At 38.8% G+C, this 16,377-nt stretch overlaps 1 protein-coding gene across 17 annotated transcripts in view; it reads right to left on the bottom strand.

Annotated features, from left to right (window-relative positions):
- The window catches only part of MYO3B (myosin IIIB), a 409,714-nt gene that overhangs the window by 48,094 nt on the left and 345,243 nt on the right, over nt 1-16,377 (bottom strand). Inside the window, exon 32 of one of the 17 annotated variants that reach the window (XM_070241202.1) lies at nt 14,109-14,646. The exons of 15 other annotated variants lie outside the window; for them this stretch is intronic. In XM_070241202.1, coding sequence (XP_070097303.1) covers nt 14,564-14,646 — 83 coding nt within the window. In that variant the 3' untranslated portion in view covers nt 14,109-14,563. Of the gene's footprint in view, nt 1-14,108; nt 14,647-16,377 lie in introns of those variants that run through there. One more of the 17 variants, XM_070241200.1, reaches the window with a different exon arrangement.

The raw sequence follows: 16,377 nt of genomic DNA, 5'->3' as shown, positions 1-16,377 counted from the left end.
ACCCAGTAATTCCTTTGTCAGGAGGTATGTACCCTTGTACTTGTACCTCAGGAGACATGCACAAGAACATCCATCACAGCATCATTTGTAACAGTGAAAACTCAAGAACAACCTAAATATCAACGAAAAGGAGAATAGATACTGTGTTGTATTCATAAAAAATTAATTAAATAGTGCTACATGTATCAACATGGATAAATATTGGAAACATTTTAGGGAAAAAACTTGCAGAGTGATGAATATAGTCTACATTTATATAAAGTTTTAAAACATGCACTATTTATACTTTCACATATCTAAGCTTTTGTGGGAAGCTTCTGTAATTTGGGGAGGGTCCTCTTTAAGAAAAAGAATATAAAATCATAAATATGAAATTAGGTACAAAGTTGAATATGAATTTTGAATGATAAAAAAACTGCAATAAATTATAAATTCTTAAATACCATAAATAAAATCCAGAAAAACAATGTGATATTATTACTAATTAACTATTCAAGAAACCTTTACAATACCATTTTTTTCTTACATTTGTTAGCTTCATTCTGACTCTAATTTTGTAATAAATTTTTCCATAGAGAGTGTAAAAAGATAATTCTATCTTTTCTCTATCACAGCCGATCAACAAATTTAAGAAAAAATACTTCAGAAAAGATTCTTTAAGCATCACAACTCTGTAACTTCTGTCCTTCTTGCAGAGCTAAGACGTCATTTGACCTCTCTGGTCAGGGTTCCCAGGGCAGCCTGGACCACGGTACCTGAGCAAAGAGCAGATTCTTCTCTCAGGGCTGCATATGGGAATCAGAGGCACAGGGAGATCCACCAGGGGCAGAAGATCTCTGGCTGCTGGGAGCTGGGAGGCTATGGAGGTAGTCCTGGCAGCCCCAGGGGCACCTACTCTAGGCCAAGAGACGCCCCCCAAGGCTTGGGTAATGCTCCCGGCTTCCAGCTGTGGGTGGGGCTGCTTCCCTGACAACTGCCCTGACAACTTTGGAGCCTTGGAGGAAGCATGAGAGTGAGCGTCCCTGAGCCTAAGATTCTCTAGCTGCAGGATAAACTGGCTTCTGACAACTGTAGGAGAGGAAAAAGTTTTCCCTGACCTTCTTACGGTCCTGGGCTGGGTCTGAAAATTAAACTGACACAGACAGATTAACAGGAGAAAAGCAAGCAATTTATTTAGTATAAATTTTACATGACACGGGAGCCTTCGCAAGGCAATGAAGATCTGAAGAAATGGTTAAACCTGAAGGTTTTTATGCTCGGTTTGAGGAAGAGTGGAGAGCTGTGATAGGACAAGGGTGAGCTAAGTATAGTAAACTGGGGGAAACAGCAAGGAGCGTTCCTTCAGATTCCTCTCTGTGCCCCTTCTCTTTGGAGATAAGAACGCTCTTTTCCTCCAGGTACAGGGAGGGCATCTCTCACAAGAGGGTTTTATGACCTCCTTCAGGGGAAGGTCAGAAAGTCCTTTCTGCAAAGCCATTTCTCAAATTCCTTCAGCTTGAAATACTCAATATGCCAAGGTCCCATGTGTTGCAGTAGTGTGTCCTGAGCCTCGTCCCTATACATTTAGTAAAAAGTTAGAAACATGCAGGGAATGAAACGAAAATTCAGGATACTGATTGCTACAGAGATAAGAGAGGAAGGACAGGATTGGGATAGGTAATGGGGAGTTCCAACAGTATTTCAAATTAAAAAAAATGAAGCAAATAGGATAAGATACTAAGACCTACTGGGGGGTGTTTTAAAATTATTTTTCCTCTTTTATGGGTGTTTGAAATATCTTACTATATATTTTATACATACACACAATATACAGTAAACATATATTTATATATAACAAAATAAATAATATATAAAATAAAATATAAAATATATAATAAAGTACAAATATATATATATAAATGCAAATATATATCAAAGCACTGACTATTGCAGTTGTAACTGGCAGTGCCCCCACCGTGCTCAAATAACTTGAAAAAGTTTTGCACAAAGAAAGAGTACTGGTTACAAATCACAAATCTTGAAATTTGTTGATGATTCTCCAGTTCTTTGTTAGTGCAGTTTCTCCATTTTATTAGTTATACAACCAAGAAGTCTATTTTCTTGCCTTTATATAAATAGTTGCTTCTATAGTAACAAGCTCTACAAACATGCTGAGTAATTAAATTCAACCCATAAACTTTTAGTTTGCCCAGGACTTACAGACTAATTTGAATATTCATTTCTTAAAAACAATAACTTGTTCCCCGTACTATATACAATTTCTGAAACAAAGTCATTTCTCTAACAAAGTGCTAAGCTCTTTGGAGCTACTGCTAAAGATCCAAGCCTTTAGCAAGCTTTTCAGGCCCTCCATGTAATGCCACCGCCAGATGGGGACAGCACAATTCCCGGGGCTTCTTTCTGTTCACTTAGACCATAATACCGACTCTTTTTCTTTTTAAGATTTTATTTTTCCTTTTTCTCCCCAAAGCCCCCTGGTACACGGCTGTATATTTTTAGTTGTGGGTCCTTTTGGTTGTGCTATGTGGGATGCCACCTCAGCATGGCCTGATGAGCAGTGCCATGTCCCGCCAAGGATCTGAACCGGTAGAACCCCGGGCCGCCGAAGTGGAGCACGTGAACTTAACCACTCGGCCACTGGGCTGGCCCCCATAATACCTACTCTTGAAAGCAAGTTTCACGTGTGAACAACATCAATATTTTAGCAATTAGTTCAGAGAAATGAGTGCAAACTGTGGATAAAACAGCCAATACATTAACAGCCTAGGACATTTAATACATGTTTTTACACAGTATAAATGATGTAAAATGCAAATTTTACCAGTAATTAAGAGTGTTCACTGTATTTACCTTAGGATGCTTTTGAAATCCTTCAACAGAAAATGTTCACTAAGTTTCCAATACCTCTCACAGGGAACTACTTTTGCTACTATTGATTTAAAACAAAGCACGTACCTCCTAGCAGTTCAGGAGAGGGCGAGACTTCAAATACAGAACAGCTGCTCTGTTTTTAAGTCCATGCCAGCCCTTAAAATTGTGCTTTAGTAAAACAGATCTAATTAAAACGAATCTGCCTGGTCACTCTTTTGTGCCTTTTCTCTTGCCTCCTGCCCCCAAACAACCCACTTTAGGCTTCCAGCTAGAGTGCCCAGACATTAGAGCCCTACGCACACAGGGCGACCTTATGTCTGTGAGAACCCGCTTTGTCTCAGGCTGACAGCGTGTCTGTATTTTGAGGAGAGCACATACCCCTCCTACTTCTTCCTAATGAACCCTTGAGAATACCCCAAACAGGTATTGTTTACACAACCTTGTTTAGAGAGGGTTTGGCATAATATTAAATTTAATCTCAGAAGTATTAAACAGGAAAAACATACACGCATGTGCATGCCCGCACGCGCGCGCACACACACACACACATTTTCAGTTACCCTGCAGTTGTAGAACACTTTGCAGTTAAAGCAAAATCTTTCCTCTTCACATTTAATATTTGGAAATGCTTGAGGTTTGAGGAAAACATTTTCATTAAGCGTTTGATGTTGTGAAGGAGCTCCAGGCAGTGGAAGATGGCTTTGGTTCATATTTCAGAAGCTCCTCAGGACTTGGGAAGAGGAGCTAATGAAAAGTTTCCCTGTTTAAAAGTCACTTACAGGAAAATGAATCTTCTAAAATTTAAGATATTCCATTTTATAGTGCACAGTAATATTAAACACTACCCAAAAGCCATAATACTCTGAAGGGGAGTAGGGACCCATAATCTCCTCTGAGGAACTCACGTACTAGTAATCTTCAACCCAATACTGATAAATGCAGTTGCTGACTCACAGATTACTAGAATATATTCATAAATCCAGAGAACTGAAGAAACTTAGCTTTCAGATGTGAGCTAGTAATATTAAAAAGAAAATGAAAAATTTTTTAGTCTTCTGAAACTGACCAGTTAGCCCATATCTAGCTATCTAGCTATCCATTTGACCAGCACTTATTGACTGCCTATCAGATTACAGATATTATAATAGGCCATACAGGGCATACAAACATGAACCAGTTATGGACTTTGCCCTCCAGGAGATTAAAGCCTAAGATAAAAATCTATTTTCAGGGGAGTAATAAATCAGAGATAATGAGTTCACTCTGGAATTTTTATCACTTCCTAAATAATTAAAATAGTTTTATATATAATTTTTGCGTCTTGTCCCTACAATTTTGAGTTTCTTGGTTTGAAGCTCTTGGTACCCAAGAAAGAAATGCTTCCATCAAGGGATGCAGAATGGTTTCATTGAATCAGAAGATGAAACTGCCTCTTGGTGTTTTGGGCTCCTTGTGCCACTGAACCAGCAGGTAAAAAAAAGAGATTACTCTGCTGGATGGTTTCATCCTGATTATCTGGGAATTGGGGCTACACAGTGGGAGCAAAGACGACTCTGTCTGGAACCTAGGACATTCTTTGGGTGGCTCTCAGTACTTCCATGAAACTATAGCAAGCAGAAATATGCAGAACCAGTGAAGATTCAGACCGTTCAGGAATGAGGTTTGGGTTACGCCTTGTCAGGTAAAGAATCTTAACAAGCTGAGGTCTTACCTAAGAGATCACAGATGGAGTAAGGAAATTACGACATCTACTGTGGCTTTATGACCACTTCATTTACAGTAACAAGGACTTTAGCAGCCATACATATTTTCTTGCTTTTTTTAATGCACAAGTGTGTATACACAAGCACACTATTCTGTTCTCTTTCTTTTCCTAATACAATTACTCTTAGCGCCACACTCTTTGTGGTGGTAGATGGGACCCTAAAAACCATATTTCTCCTTTGCCATATGACCCCTCTATTAGACTGTGTCAACAGCGGGTGCTAGAGGGAGACTGCAAAGCTGGAGAGGGAAGGTGGAACTTGCTTCTTCCTGTTTGCTCCTTGCTCCTATCAGCATCACTGCAACAACAGATCTTCACACTGGCAGCAATAGTTGATTCCTGCAGTCACAGTCAATTCCAGCTTGCAGTGTATCCAACCTACCAGAATCAGCCTCATTGCATCCCTTGAGATACCAGCATCAGCTGGATAGTGACCCTAGTTGGAGGTTTGGGTTTCAGTTCTATGAGGCCCCTCATCCAAGCCCAGGTTCTAACAATCACAACATCTTCCCTTTGTTCCTCAAGCTTTAGAAGTGGTAGCTGCTTCCTAAAGTTAATATCTCCTGGATACTGCAGAGTCTCCCTTTCATCTTTTCAGTTCTCTAATATCTGTTAACAACCAAACAGTTGTTAAATTCTCTCTGTAAAATAACTGGTGTGATTTCTTTCTCTTAACTGGACCTTGACTGATAAAATGAATCCTGTTGTCTACTCAATATCTATTCCACTCCTTCTACAATGCATAATAGTTACGTATTTGGGAGAGATGGGTCTAAATCAGGGCACTTCCATTCCCTTCCTTATAGAGATTGGTGCATACAACCCAGGCACCAGCCAATTAGCCTATGGCTACAGGGATTGGTTAGGGGTCATTCGATGAAATTCTGGGATATGGAAGCTCCATCTCCATGTGAACAGGGTTTTGTTTAGATCTAAAGTCTACAACTGCTGCAGCCATTTTGCCATCTTAAGAGGAACCAAAGTGACGGTGAAGCTAAACCATGCAGGATGACAGAGTTAAGGGAATTGCGAAAACACAGCCTTAAGTTCTGATCAAGTCATGCCTCATGTATTCAGGACATTTCAATTAAGTGAGCCAATAAATCCTCTTTATTGTTTCAGCTAGTTTGAGTTAGGTGTGCAATTACTTGCCAGCAAAAGCCTCACAGGGAAGTCATCTTGTAATTAAACATATGTGTGGTGATAAAGGACCATGCAGGCTCATATTAAGATGCAGTTTTATATACACACATTAGCACTGATAGGGTATGTAATCCATATGAGATAAATACAGTAAATATTAAAGAATGGTTAAGTCCTTTACGTTGCTTGGGATCTTAAACTAGAATTATCCTTTATAACCTGTCTCCCTTCTGCATCTTAAAAATACCAAAAATTGGGTTGGCCTAGTGGCACAGCAGTTAAGTGTGCACGTTCTGCTTTCGCAGCCCGGGGTTTGCTGGTTTGGATCCTGGGTGCGGACATGGCACCACTTGGCACACCATGCTGTGGTAGGCATCCCACATACAAAGTAGAGGAAGATGGGCACGGATGTCAGCTCAAGGCCAGTCTCCTCAGCGAAAAGAGGAGGATTGGCAGCAGATATTAGCTCAGGGCTAATCTTCCTTAAAAAAAAAATACCAAAAATTTTTATCTGAATAGGAAAAGTTTTTCTAAATTTGTTTTATGTGGTCATAAGGACATAGGAACCTATTTATTTTTTAATTTTTTGGCTGGTATTTCTAACATCCTGGGGATATGAATTCAGAGCCATTAGAGCATCTGCAAGCTCAAATTAATCAAAACCTAGTAATGACTTAACTTCCATCAGCTTCGCCTTCAGCTCCTTATGTTAGCATGCTGATAGGCCAAGCAGGAAGAAAGGACCTGTGGACAGTCTGTTGTTATTTCTAGAAACCTGAGGTCTTGAAACTCTCTCGGGGCCTCCCTCTGCCCTTCTTTTCTGGTTAACCATTATGAAAGCTTTAGCCTCCTGCCTTTGACTCTTTAGTGAGGAACAAAGACACCAATAAAAGTCACCTGTCACATTTGCATGGTGCTTAAGTTTTCAAAATACTTCACAGAGAAGATTTAATTTGGATACCCAACTCCCCAGGAAGAGGGCAGGGGAGATACTTCCACTTTACTGACACTGCAGGCTGTGACTGACTTATCCTTCTGTCCCCAGGCCTTCCTAGCAAAGTGACCTCGAAAAAATTATAGGTGATGAGTAAATAGGTAGTGGATGAAAATGAAAGACAAGAGGGCTTAAGCAAAGCAACCTTCCTTAAACATTCTCAGGACAGTAAAGATAAGTGGCAGAACTAGGGCTGAAACCCAGGACTTTTGGCTTTAGTTCTTTTTTTTTTGTGGTGAGGAAGATCAGCCCTGAGCTAACATCTGTTGCCAATCTTCCTCTTTTTGCTTGAGGAAGACTGTCCCTGAACTAACATCTATGCCAATCTTCTTCTATTTTTTGTATGTGGGATGCCGCCACAGCATGGCTTGATGAACCGGTGAGTAGGTCTGTGCCTGGAATCCAACCCACGAGCCCCGGGCCACTGAAGCTGAGCCCTCGAACTTAACCACTATACCATCAGACCAGCCCCTCAGATCTATTTCTTGTGTCCTTTCCCTAGATAAGGCTGTAGTCAGGGAGCAGGCCAACCACGAGAGGAGGCTCTAAAGGCCTGGAAAGTAGCTGGGGAGGCAGAGACGCTCTCCTGGCAGGGGGTTGTCAGGGACATGTTCTCACAGAGGAGGGCCGACAGAGAATCACCTAACTGAGCTTTCAGAAATGGACCCTTTTTCTGACAAAGCTGACTATACAAAGATTTCTTCTTCCAGCTACTCATTCCATATGTGAGATTCTCTCATAAAGGATTATTAGGACACCAGGCCTCTGATTTTTGCACACATTAGTCTACAGAATTGGTTGTGGGTATTTAAAGAAAGGAAACACAAAGGAAAGGGAATATATAAAATAAAAGTGATTGATTTGGAGATTAAAAAAAAAAAGATGGTCCCCACTGATCCGATGGTGTCTAGGGAGGAAGTGGAAAGAGCACTGTACAGGGAGCGTGGGGACCTGAGGCCAGCTGGGACTCTGCCGCGGACTGCTGTGTATCTTGAGCAAGCTGTTAAGTTTTTGTAGTTAAGTTTTCCTTTTGTAAAACAAAGCTTTGAATTATTCATAGATCTCCAAAGACTCTTCCAGCTATGAGATTCTATGAGGTAAAGGGCATGGTAGAAAGGAGTTTTCTGTTCAAGACCTGCCCCTGCCACTTACCATTTATTAAACTTGGACAAATTCTTTTAAAAAGCAAGCCTTATTCTTTTCTTCCTATTATTAAAGTATAATCCGTGTACTCTGGAAAATGTAGAACATACAGGGAAGTATATTAAGGAAGAAAATAAGGAGTTCTCATAATCCTGTTACCCAGAGGCAACCGACTGTTTTAGGGTATTTCTTTCCATAATGTAATTCAGGGGTTGACTACGGCAAACTACGACCCTCAGGTCAAATCTGGCCCGTTGCTACTTTTGTACAGCTAGCGAGTTAAGAATGGTTTTTACATTTTTAAATGGTTGAAAAAAAATCAAAAGAGAAATAATATTTTGTGGCGCACAAAAATTATATGAAATTCAAATTTTAGCGTCCATAAATAAAGTTTTATTGGACCACAGCCATGCTGATTTGTTTGCGTACTATCTATGCTGCTTTCATGCTACAACAACAGAATTGGGTAATGGTAACAGAGACCTTATGGCCCGCAAAGCCTAAAACATTTACTATCTGGTGCTTTAAAGAAAATGTTTGCTGACTCCTGATACAGATAAAATAAATATAAATATGTGAGTGTATGTAAATATATATGAAAAATTACATTCTATATCTTATATTCTTTTTTCTCAACATTTAAATACAAACACTTGCTTGTAACTGTAAATATTCCTTGTAAACATGATTTTAATAGCACCCTAATATTACATCATTTAAGATATACGATAATCTAAACATTCTTCTTTTGTTGGACATTTGGTTTATTAAAATTTTTCACTTATAATTACCACAAACATCCTTAGGCATAACTACTTGACTATATCTCTGATTATTTCCTAAAGTTAGATTCTGTGAGATGACTAGCATAAACTCTAAGGACAGTTAGAGATACTCTAAAAATGTGCCAATTTACACACCCTTTATTCTCAGTGAATGAGTGTTTATCTCCCTGTATCCTTCTAAGTAACCATTATTAAAGGAGAGAGAGGGAGAAGGTGCGGGGAAGGGAGAGCAGGAAGGGGAGAGAGGGAGAGGGGGTTTAAGATTGAGATTGAGATTAGGTTTGGGTTCATTTGCCTCTATGAGCATTATTTCCTCTTCAGTGAAATGGGGGTGAGCGTTCTAGGAACTAAAAGGTTTGCTTTGAGGATCAAAAAAGATGTGAAAGCACTTTGTAAACTGTTAAAGCAGAATCACTGTCTCATAATTATCATGATTCTCTGAAAGCTATATATATGAACCAGCCAGCAGTTCACCCTGAGGGGGAAAAACAACTCACCACAACTGTCCTTTTTACGAGAGAATCAGGTCTTAACTTTACAAAGAGTATTTCATCCCTGCATTACATTCTTAAAATTAGATCCATGTGTTTCTTTTAATTAGTATTTGATACAGTATTAATATTCTTATTTATCTTCTGCATGCCATATGGATTAAATTCTCATTACCTTTGATCTTAATACTTTTAAAATATGTAAATCAGCAGACACCCTCTTTAAAGCAGTGTTTGCATCCCTGTCTATTATTGCCTTGGGCAAAAGGAAAATATCTGCATTGCAAAAAATCCCCAAATTGGGTTGAAACCCTGAAAACCATATATTACACTGGTCAATCTCAATAAATTAAATAATGGCCAACTTAAGATGAAACCAATTAGAATTAAGTATTGCTTAAACCTGATGAAGGTTAATGAGAACCCACCATGCATGCATATCATCAAGATGGTCATATTTCAGGGCAAAACTAGTTAAGGTTTTATGATTTACTTAAATCCAGTAAAGAGAACATAATCAAGCCTTTCTGATTAACAAATATATCCACGCTATGTTAAGTGCTTCAGTGTTCTGAACCAGCACAGGGTGAAAGTCTTTTTGTGTGTTTGCTTTGAGCTGTAGCAAGTCCTATCACTTTCTTGGTCCTTAGTTTCTTCTACTATAAAATGGGGTGATTAGGCTGGTGAACCTAAGGCATACTCCAGCTCTAAGCACTAATAAGAAACAATAACCAGGCAGTTATTGAACACATTTTAAAAGAACTTTCAACTTAACTGGGACTACAGTCACTAATTAACTCAAGAAGATCTGGAGAGGGAAAGGGGCACCTATGGTTGATTGACAGAAATTAATCTTAAACAGGCCTATTTATATATCCTATTTATGACCATGTTTCATCTTTTAGAAGCATTTTCTTCCTTTTCTTAAAAAAATGTATCGTGAAACATATATTGGCATTATCTTTTCACCCCTTAACTTGCAATATTCTTCTAGCTTATGCTGGGACAGTCATTCCCTCCCTTCGAGATTATCCAATTAATGGTACAAAATATTTTTAGGAGAATTTTGTGTCAATCAAAAGCCCAGAACCTGCACGCCACTAAATGCCACAAGTTATTCCTACTATTATAAAGTTAATTGTCTTTCGTCAGCTGTTAATTTTACTTTGGAAAATAAACAGTTTCGTAGACTTATAATGGACTTGATAGCCCTCTTTGGACTGTAAGAGGGCTTGTGTTCTTAAGCCCACGTGTAGTTCTTTCTGTAGTTCTTCCTGTAGTTCTTATTGGAGCACAGGCAATCGTGTGTTCATTTTGAATTAGTCACCTAGGTAGCCACTCTATAGTTTCTTGTACTTTGACTTACAGGAATCCTACATCCTACCAGTAATTAGATAATGCAGTTTGATTCTCAACTCAGTCAAACTTTGCTGGGACAACATAGTCTACATACACATAGTATCTCCTAGAAGCAGTCCAGTCTCCAGAATAACAGAGTGGTTTTGCCTTAGAGAGTTTACAACCTAGCTTAACAATATATATACCTTTTACTTGAGTCCTATCCCTGACTAGAAAAACACATAAAGACCAACCAAGGCCAAGATGTCAAGTATGGAAGATTGGAGTTTATATGATGAATTACTGAAGGGACAAGAGGTTCAGGAATATCGAGAGGGAAACCAGTTGTGGTACAAATTATTTCTCATAATAGATTGGCCTGGAAAAATGAAAAACAGGCATAGATTCACAACATATTACATTGTGTATTTGTTTCCCCAATCAAGCCAAATATGTCTAGAGATATTTATGCTTGTTGAAATTACTTCAAGAAGTATATAGCCCAGGGAACACCTGCTATGTTGCACCAGGGGTGCATCACATAAGCAAGGGCCACCTTGGCCATGAAGATGGGGCCTGTGCTGTTAGTGGGTGGAGGAAATGCCAATCTTTGACTGCCTCTTCCACCTCTCTACCACCTGACCACCAATGTTTCAATCGCATATTGAAAGACTCACCTTTGTTTTCACACTTCTTTCTCTAGCATCATTTCATCATAATCTTAGCAGATGTCATTGAGACTCATTGCCTTAAAAAGTTATTGAAAAGGCATCACTTTTCTACAATGTGTTCAGGAAGAGCACAAGTCAGAAACAAAGGCATCTCATTCCCGATTCCTCCCTCCACTACTCTCCACCATACATCAGTCACCAGGCCCTGTGCACTCTACTTCTACCCTCCCTGCAAGAATCATTCCATCTATCTCACTGCTTTAATTCAGGCCCTCATGAAGTCTTGCCTGGACCACAGCGACTGCCTCTCTGCTAGTGTCATCTCTAGTTTTGCCCTCATCCAATCTATACTGTATATGGTAGCTAGAGATAATTCTCTGGAGGAGCGTATCGTTTCTCTGCTTAATATCTTCAGTGGTTCTCCATAACTTTCAGAACAAGGATGGCACTCTTCAGCTCTGTACACAAGGCCCTTCCTGATCCGACACTTACTTATCTCTTTAGCTCATCTCCAACTGTTCCTCAGAGCTCAGCCTATGCTCCAACACAACAAACTCCATTTGCTAGTCCTATAAGAACCATCTCAGGCTCACCTTTCCTTGGGCCTTCCCTAACTCCCAAGTTAAATCCCTGTTTAATACTGGGCTCCCATTTCATCCTGTACACAACATAATAACAATTATCCCATCTGAGAGCAGGTACAGAATCATATTCATCTTTCTATTTCTGTGGCCTGGATCACAGCAAATGACAAATGAATGTATATTTAAGGAATAAACAAATCTTTCACTTGCTCTTGCTCAAAAACATCCACCAACATCTCCAATTCCTTTAGAAATTATTGCTAGGTGAAAGCCAGCTAAGTCTGATAAACTAAATCTATCTGCTATTTATCTTGAGAAACATAAGGTTATATTAGTAGCAGGCTTTTAGGAGATAATCCTAAATCAGCAAGAGAGAGGTTACTGGTGAGTCTTTCAGGATGATGGGATAGGCTCATTTATTTCACAAAGACTGAGTCCCCACTATGTTCCTAGCACCACCTTAGGGAGCAATGATAGCCAGAGGCTTAAGGATAAGGCTGTGGGAACTTCCAATTCCTGCCTATCATTTACAGGTGGGTTGCAGGGAGCTGCTAATTTGTAGAATAAATGTTTATACTGATATCTGTGCAATAGTTGAGAACTGTCTGGGGATCTGCAAAAATGCTAAGAAAATTTGCAAATAAAAAAATCCAAAAACTAGGCCAGAATAATATACAAATGGTTGTTTCTTGAAGGGCAAATAATCAGAACAGTCATTTGCTAAATAAAATAAGCCCTAGCAGGCAATTGACAATGATTAAGGAAAATCACCAAAAAGTAGGGTTAGGTGTCTACAATACTGAAAGTTTGTGTTCCCCTAAAATTCATATGTTAAAATCCTGATCCTTAGTGTGACAGCATTTGGAGGTGGGCCTTTGGAGGTGATCAGGAGCCCTCATGAATGGGATTAATGTCATTATAAAAAAGACTCAGGAGCTCCCTCACCACTTCTACCATGTGAGGACGCAGCAAAAAGATCCTGTCCAGGAACCAGGAAGGGGGCCCCCACCAGACACTGAATCTATTGGCACCTTGATCATGGACTTTTTAGCCTCCAGAACTGTGAGAAATAAATGTTTGTTTGAGAAGAGGAAACAAAGCCGGCACTCCAATGTTCCCTGGAACAATATTCAGGCCCAGAAACAGAAAAGTACAGCCATAATGATTAATAAACAAAAAAGTGACATTCATAATTTTATGAATTTCTAGTATTTTAAAGTTTTGTTTCTGTTTTTTTTCTCTCTCTACTCCTATCCACCCTCACCTCCAAGGTTGGAAGAGAAAAATGACAGACTGGATATCTAAAAATATCTTTGGATATTAAAGGCTAACTTATCTAATAGGACACAGATGTCACTAACTTCCTTTTTGTAGACCTTGTCCCTGGACATCCAATCTTTCAAGGAAATAGTTGGCTTCATCAACTCCAGTATGATGGCCAGATTCCTGCTACAGTAACTGCACTCTGGAATCTAAATATCTAAATATTTAAATCCATGGTCCATGGAATTGTCACAGCCTCCTTTTATGCCTTAACCCTAATATTCCAAGATCCAGCTGAAACCACTGTTGAAAGTCACTGTAATCTCCCTGACAAGTGAAGGTATTTTAGGGACAGAAGTCTGTACGTCTGTGAATGCGGTGAGACAAACTAAGGAACACAAACCAAGGAGCTGGACGTTTCAAAGAGCTATGGTTCTCATCTCTTTTTTCAGCAAAAGAAGATCCAAACAAAGTCACACAACAGCTAAACCAATGCCATCTGTGTGGAAACCATATTTTAAACACAAACAAAATCAAACGCTCCATATGCCCTCACTCCCGAACATTTGCTAGAACATTTCTGAGTATTTATTGTTAGAATCAGTGTGGTCAAACAAAGGAAGCAAAAAAGCCCAATGAGAACTCCTTGGCCTTCCTCCATGGCCTTCTTCCCCACTCTGCCCCCTTTTATCACCAAGCACATTGTGCATTCTATTTGGGAACCTACGCTACACTCTTTCTGCCTCCGTTTATTTACTCATAAAATAATTGCACATGCCCTTTCTTTTGGAATTCAGGGATTTTCCAAAGCATTTCTGTAAAGCAGGTTTTTCAACCTCTGCCATGTCATGACACACACAGAAAATGATACTATTTGTATGGCCCAACCAGGTAAATGGGTGCTCCAGTTGCCCAGTTCTGCCTGACTGCCTCAATATCTTGCCACAAACATAACCCATTCACCACCCACTAGTGTACTGCAGCAGATCACTTGAAGATCTATTGTAAACTGTATTTGTTTCTAAGTGATGTTAGTACTATTACTTCTTTAAAAAGTGACTAAATGGAATATGCAATTTTTATTTGAAAGCACATAAAAATGTACATGACACTTCATCATTTCACACCTAAATCTCATTAAGCTTTTCACAGTTTGCGTCTGTGTTAAAACTACTTAAGACCCTACTTCTCAAACACTCACAGTCATTTCTGTTCCCTATAAGAAGCAATAAAAAGCATGGCTTTCTTCACAGTGACATTCCATTTGTGACTCTCAGCTGTGTGTTATTTTTTTCCATTGGACTTTCTGCCTGGAGGCCTTTCAGCATTAAGAGAGGAGCCATTCAGCAGATCATTCTCTTCTAACCTCAGCCAAAGGCTCCACACAAAACATCTTAGACAGCTCAGAAGCGAAAGCTCAGTGATTTGTTCTTTGCTGCTTCGATTGGAGCTGTACCTTGTTAACTTTCTTAAACATTTCATTATGTGATTTTTTTTTATATGAGCAAAGGAATGTCATACTTTCAGGTCCAAAGAGAACTTCAAACAATTCTGTAAGTCCTTTTCTTTGAATCTTCTACAATCTTCACTAGCATCACCTAAAATCCACCAGTAGGCGAGAAAATTTACATTTTCAGTTGAGAAACAAAGAAATTCACAAAGATCTTATTGAAATTCTTATTGATTTCATTAACTCATTTAGTTATGATTTTTGTATTAGAATGACAGTTTCAGTAGAATATATTATCACAATTTATTATTACAAATATATTATTATAACATAACAATAAAGTTTATAAGTAAACATCAAGTTTATTACTAAAACCATTCCCTCTTTTTCCTCTATTGTATTATTTTATTTTTGCTCTTAGGAAATGGACTCTGGAAAGACAAGAAGACAATCTCTTCATGACAATAAATGCAATAAATACAGCTCAAATTGTTGCTTTAACTGAAGGTTGCTTGGAAAAATTCTACAGCTTATTTCCCACATGCCACTGGGCTAAGTGTCTCATTTAAAAATATGACACTATTAAAGGTTAGAGGGTTGACAAACGCCCATGTTAAAGTTCTGAGGATCTGAGTCTGTGACTCAGGCATGGAATGCTGCCATTCTTCAGCAGGGATACTGCCCTGCTCTCAAACCTGGATCCAATCATGCCGAGATATGAGGAACTCATGCACTCTACTAATCTTACTGCCTTCCAGGAGGTACCAATAAGACAGCAGGACACTAATCAGAAACATTTGAACTTCAGAATTATACAGAGAAGATTTACTTACTGCGAGTGAGACCCTCTTCAAGATACCAAACCCATTCACACTTGGTACATAATTTCTTAAAAACTGAGCTTTCTTTTACCAGTATGATCTGATAACTCCATAGATTTTGATACTTTAATAAGTTTGGTGCAGATAACTGTAACAAATTAGTAAAACATGCTGTTGGGGAAATTAGAATTTTCTCACTGGCCACTCATAATTCCTTTCATAAAATGAATAACAACATTTAGTTGCCAGGGTAAGCAGAACTTAAGAAAACTCAAGTGACAGAATTCTAGCTGTAATGCATATTCAAAATGAGACAAAAATATAAGCTTTATTTTAACATTATTACCCACACAATTCACATGGTAAAAATTTTCAGGCATTATAATTGACAAGATAATAATGCCATAGCCATATTTTAAGACATTGTTTTTTGCAGTCACCATGTTACGTACCTAAACTGCATTTTCTATCCAGGGTCCTTCTCACTGAGCAATATTACTTCATCTTTCCCTTTGTAACACAAGCAGTTAAGAATAACTCTCCTAACCTCCTATTTTAGACGCTTTCTTACATTAAGCGATTGAAACACATGTTGTTAGAAACTGCTGAGAAAATAACAATGAAACTTGCAGAAGTTTCTAATTCAACACGTTTGAGTCATTAAAATCCAAGCATATTTTAATATGCTACAACCTGCTGATAGGAAGACCAATATTTCAAGTTGTCTTCACTGATCACTGTAGCCAAATTCTTTTGCAACAAAGGTTTGGGGATTTTTCAGGTGTGTTATGGGAAAATTGTTTGAGCAGAGGAGGAGAAAAGACTTTAAAGCAAGCTACATCCTCCTTTCAGCAAGGCCTGAGACCATCTCTCCAGACCATGCAAATTTATCTAAAACGATTATGCTTATCAATCAGATGACCCAGTTTAGTTTTCTCTCATCCAAAGCATTGCACATAGTTAAGTAAATCACAGAGCAACCTGATTCAGTCTACCTTGCTCCCTACAGATTTTTCCAAGGCCCACTACTAATCCCTTTCTCCAGTCTTGCTTAGAGA

The sequence above is a fragment of the Equus caballus genome, chromosome 18 (assembly GCF_041296265.1).
Source record: "Equus caballus isolate H_3958 breed thoroughbred chromosome 18, TB-T2T, whole genome shotgun sequence".
NCBI lineage: Eukaryota > Metazoa > Chordata > Mammalia > Perissodactyla > Equidae > Equus > Equus caballus.
Note: the sequence above shows the minus strand (reverse complement) of the source record. Positions and strands in the feature narration are given on the sequence as shown.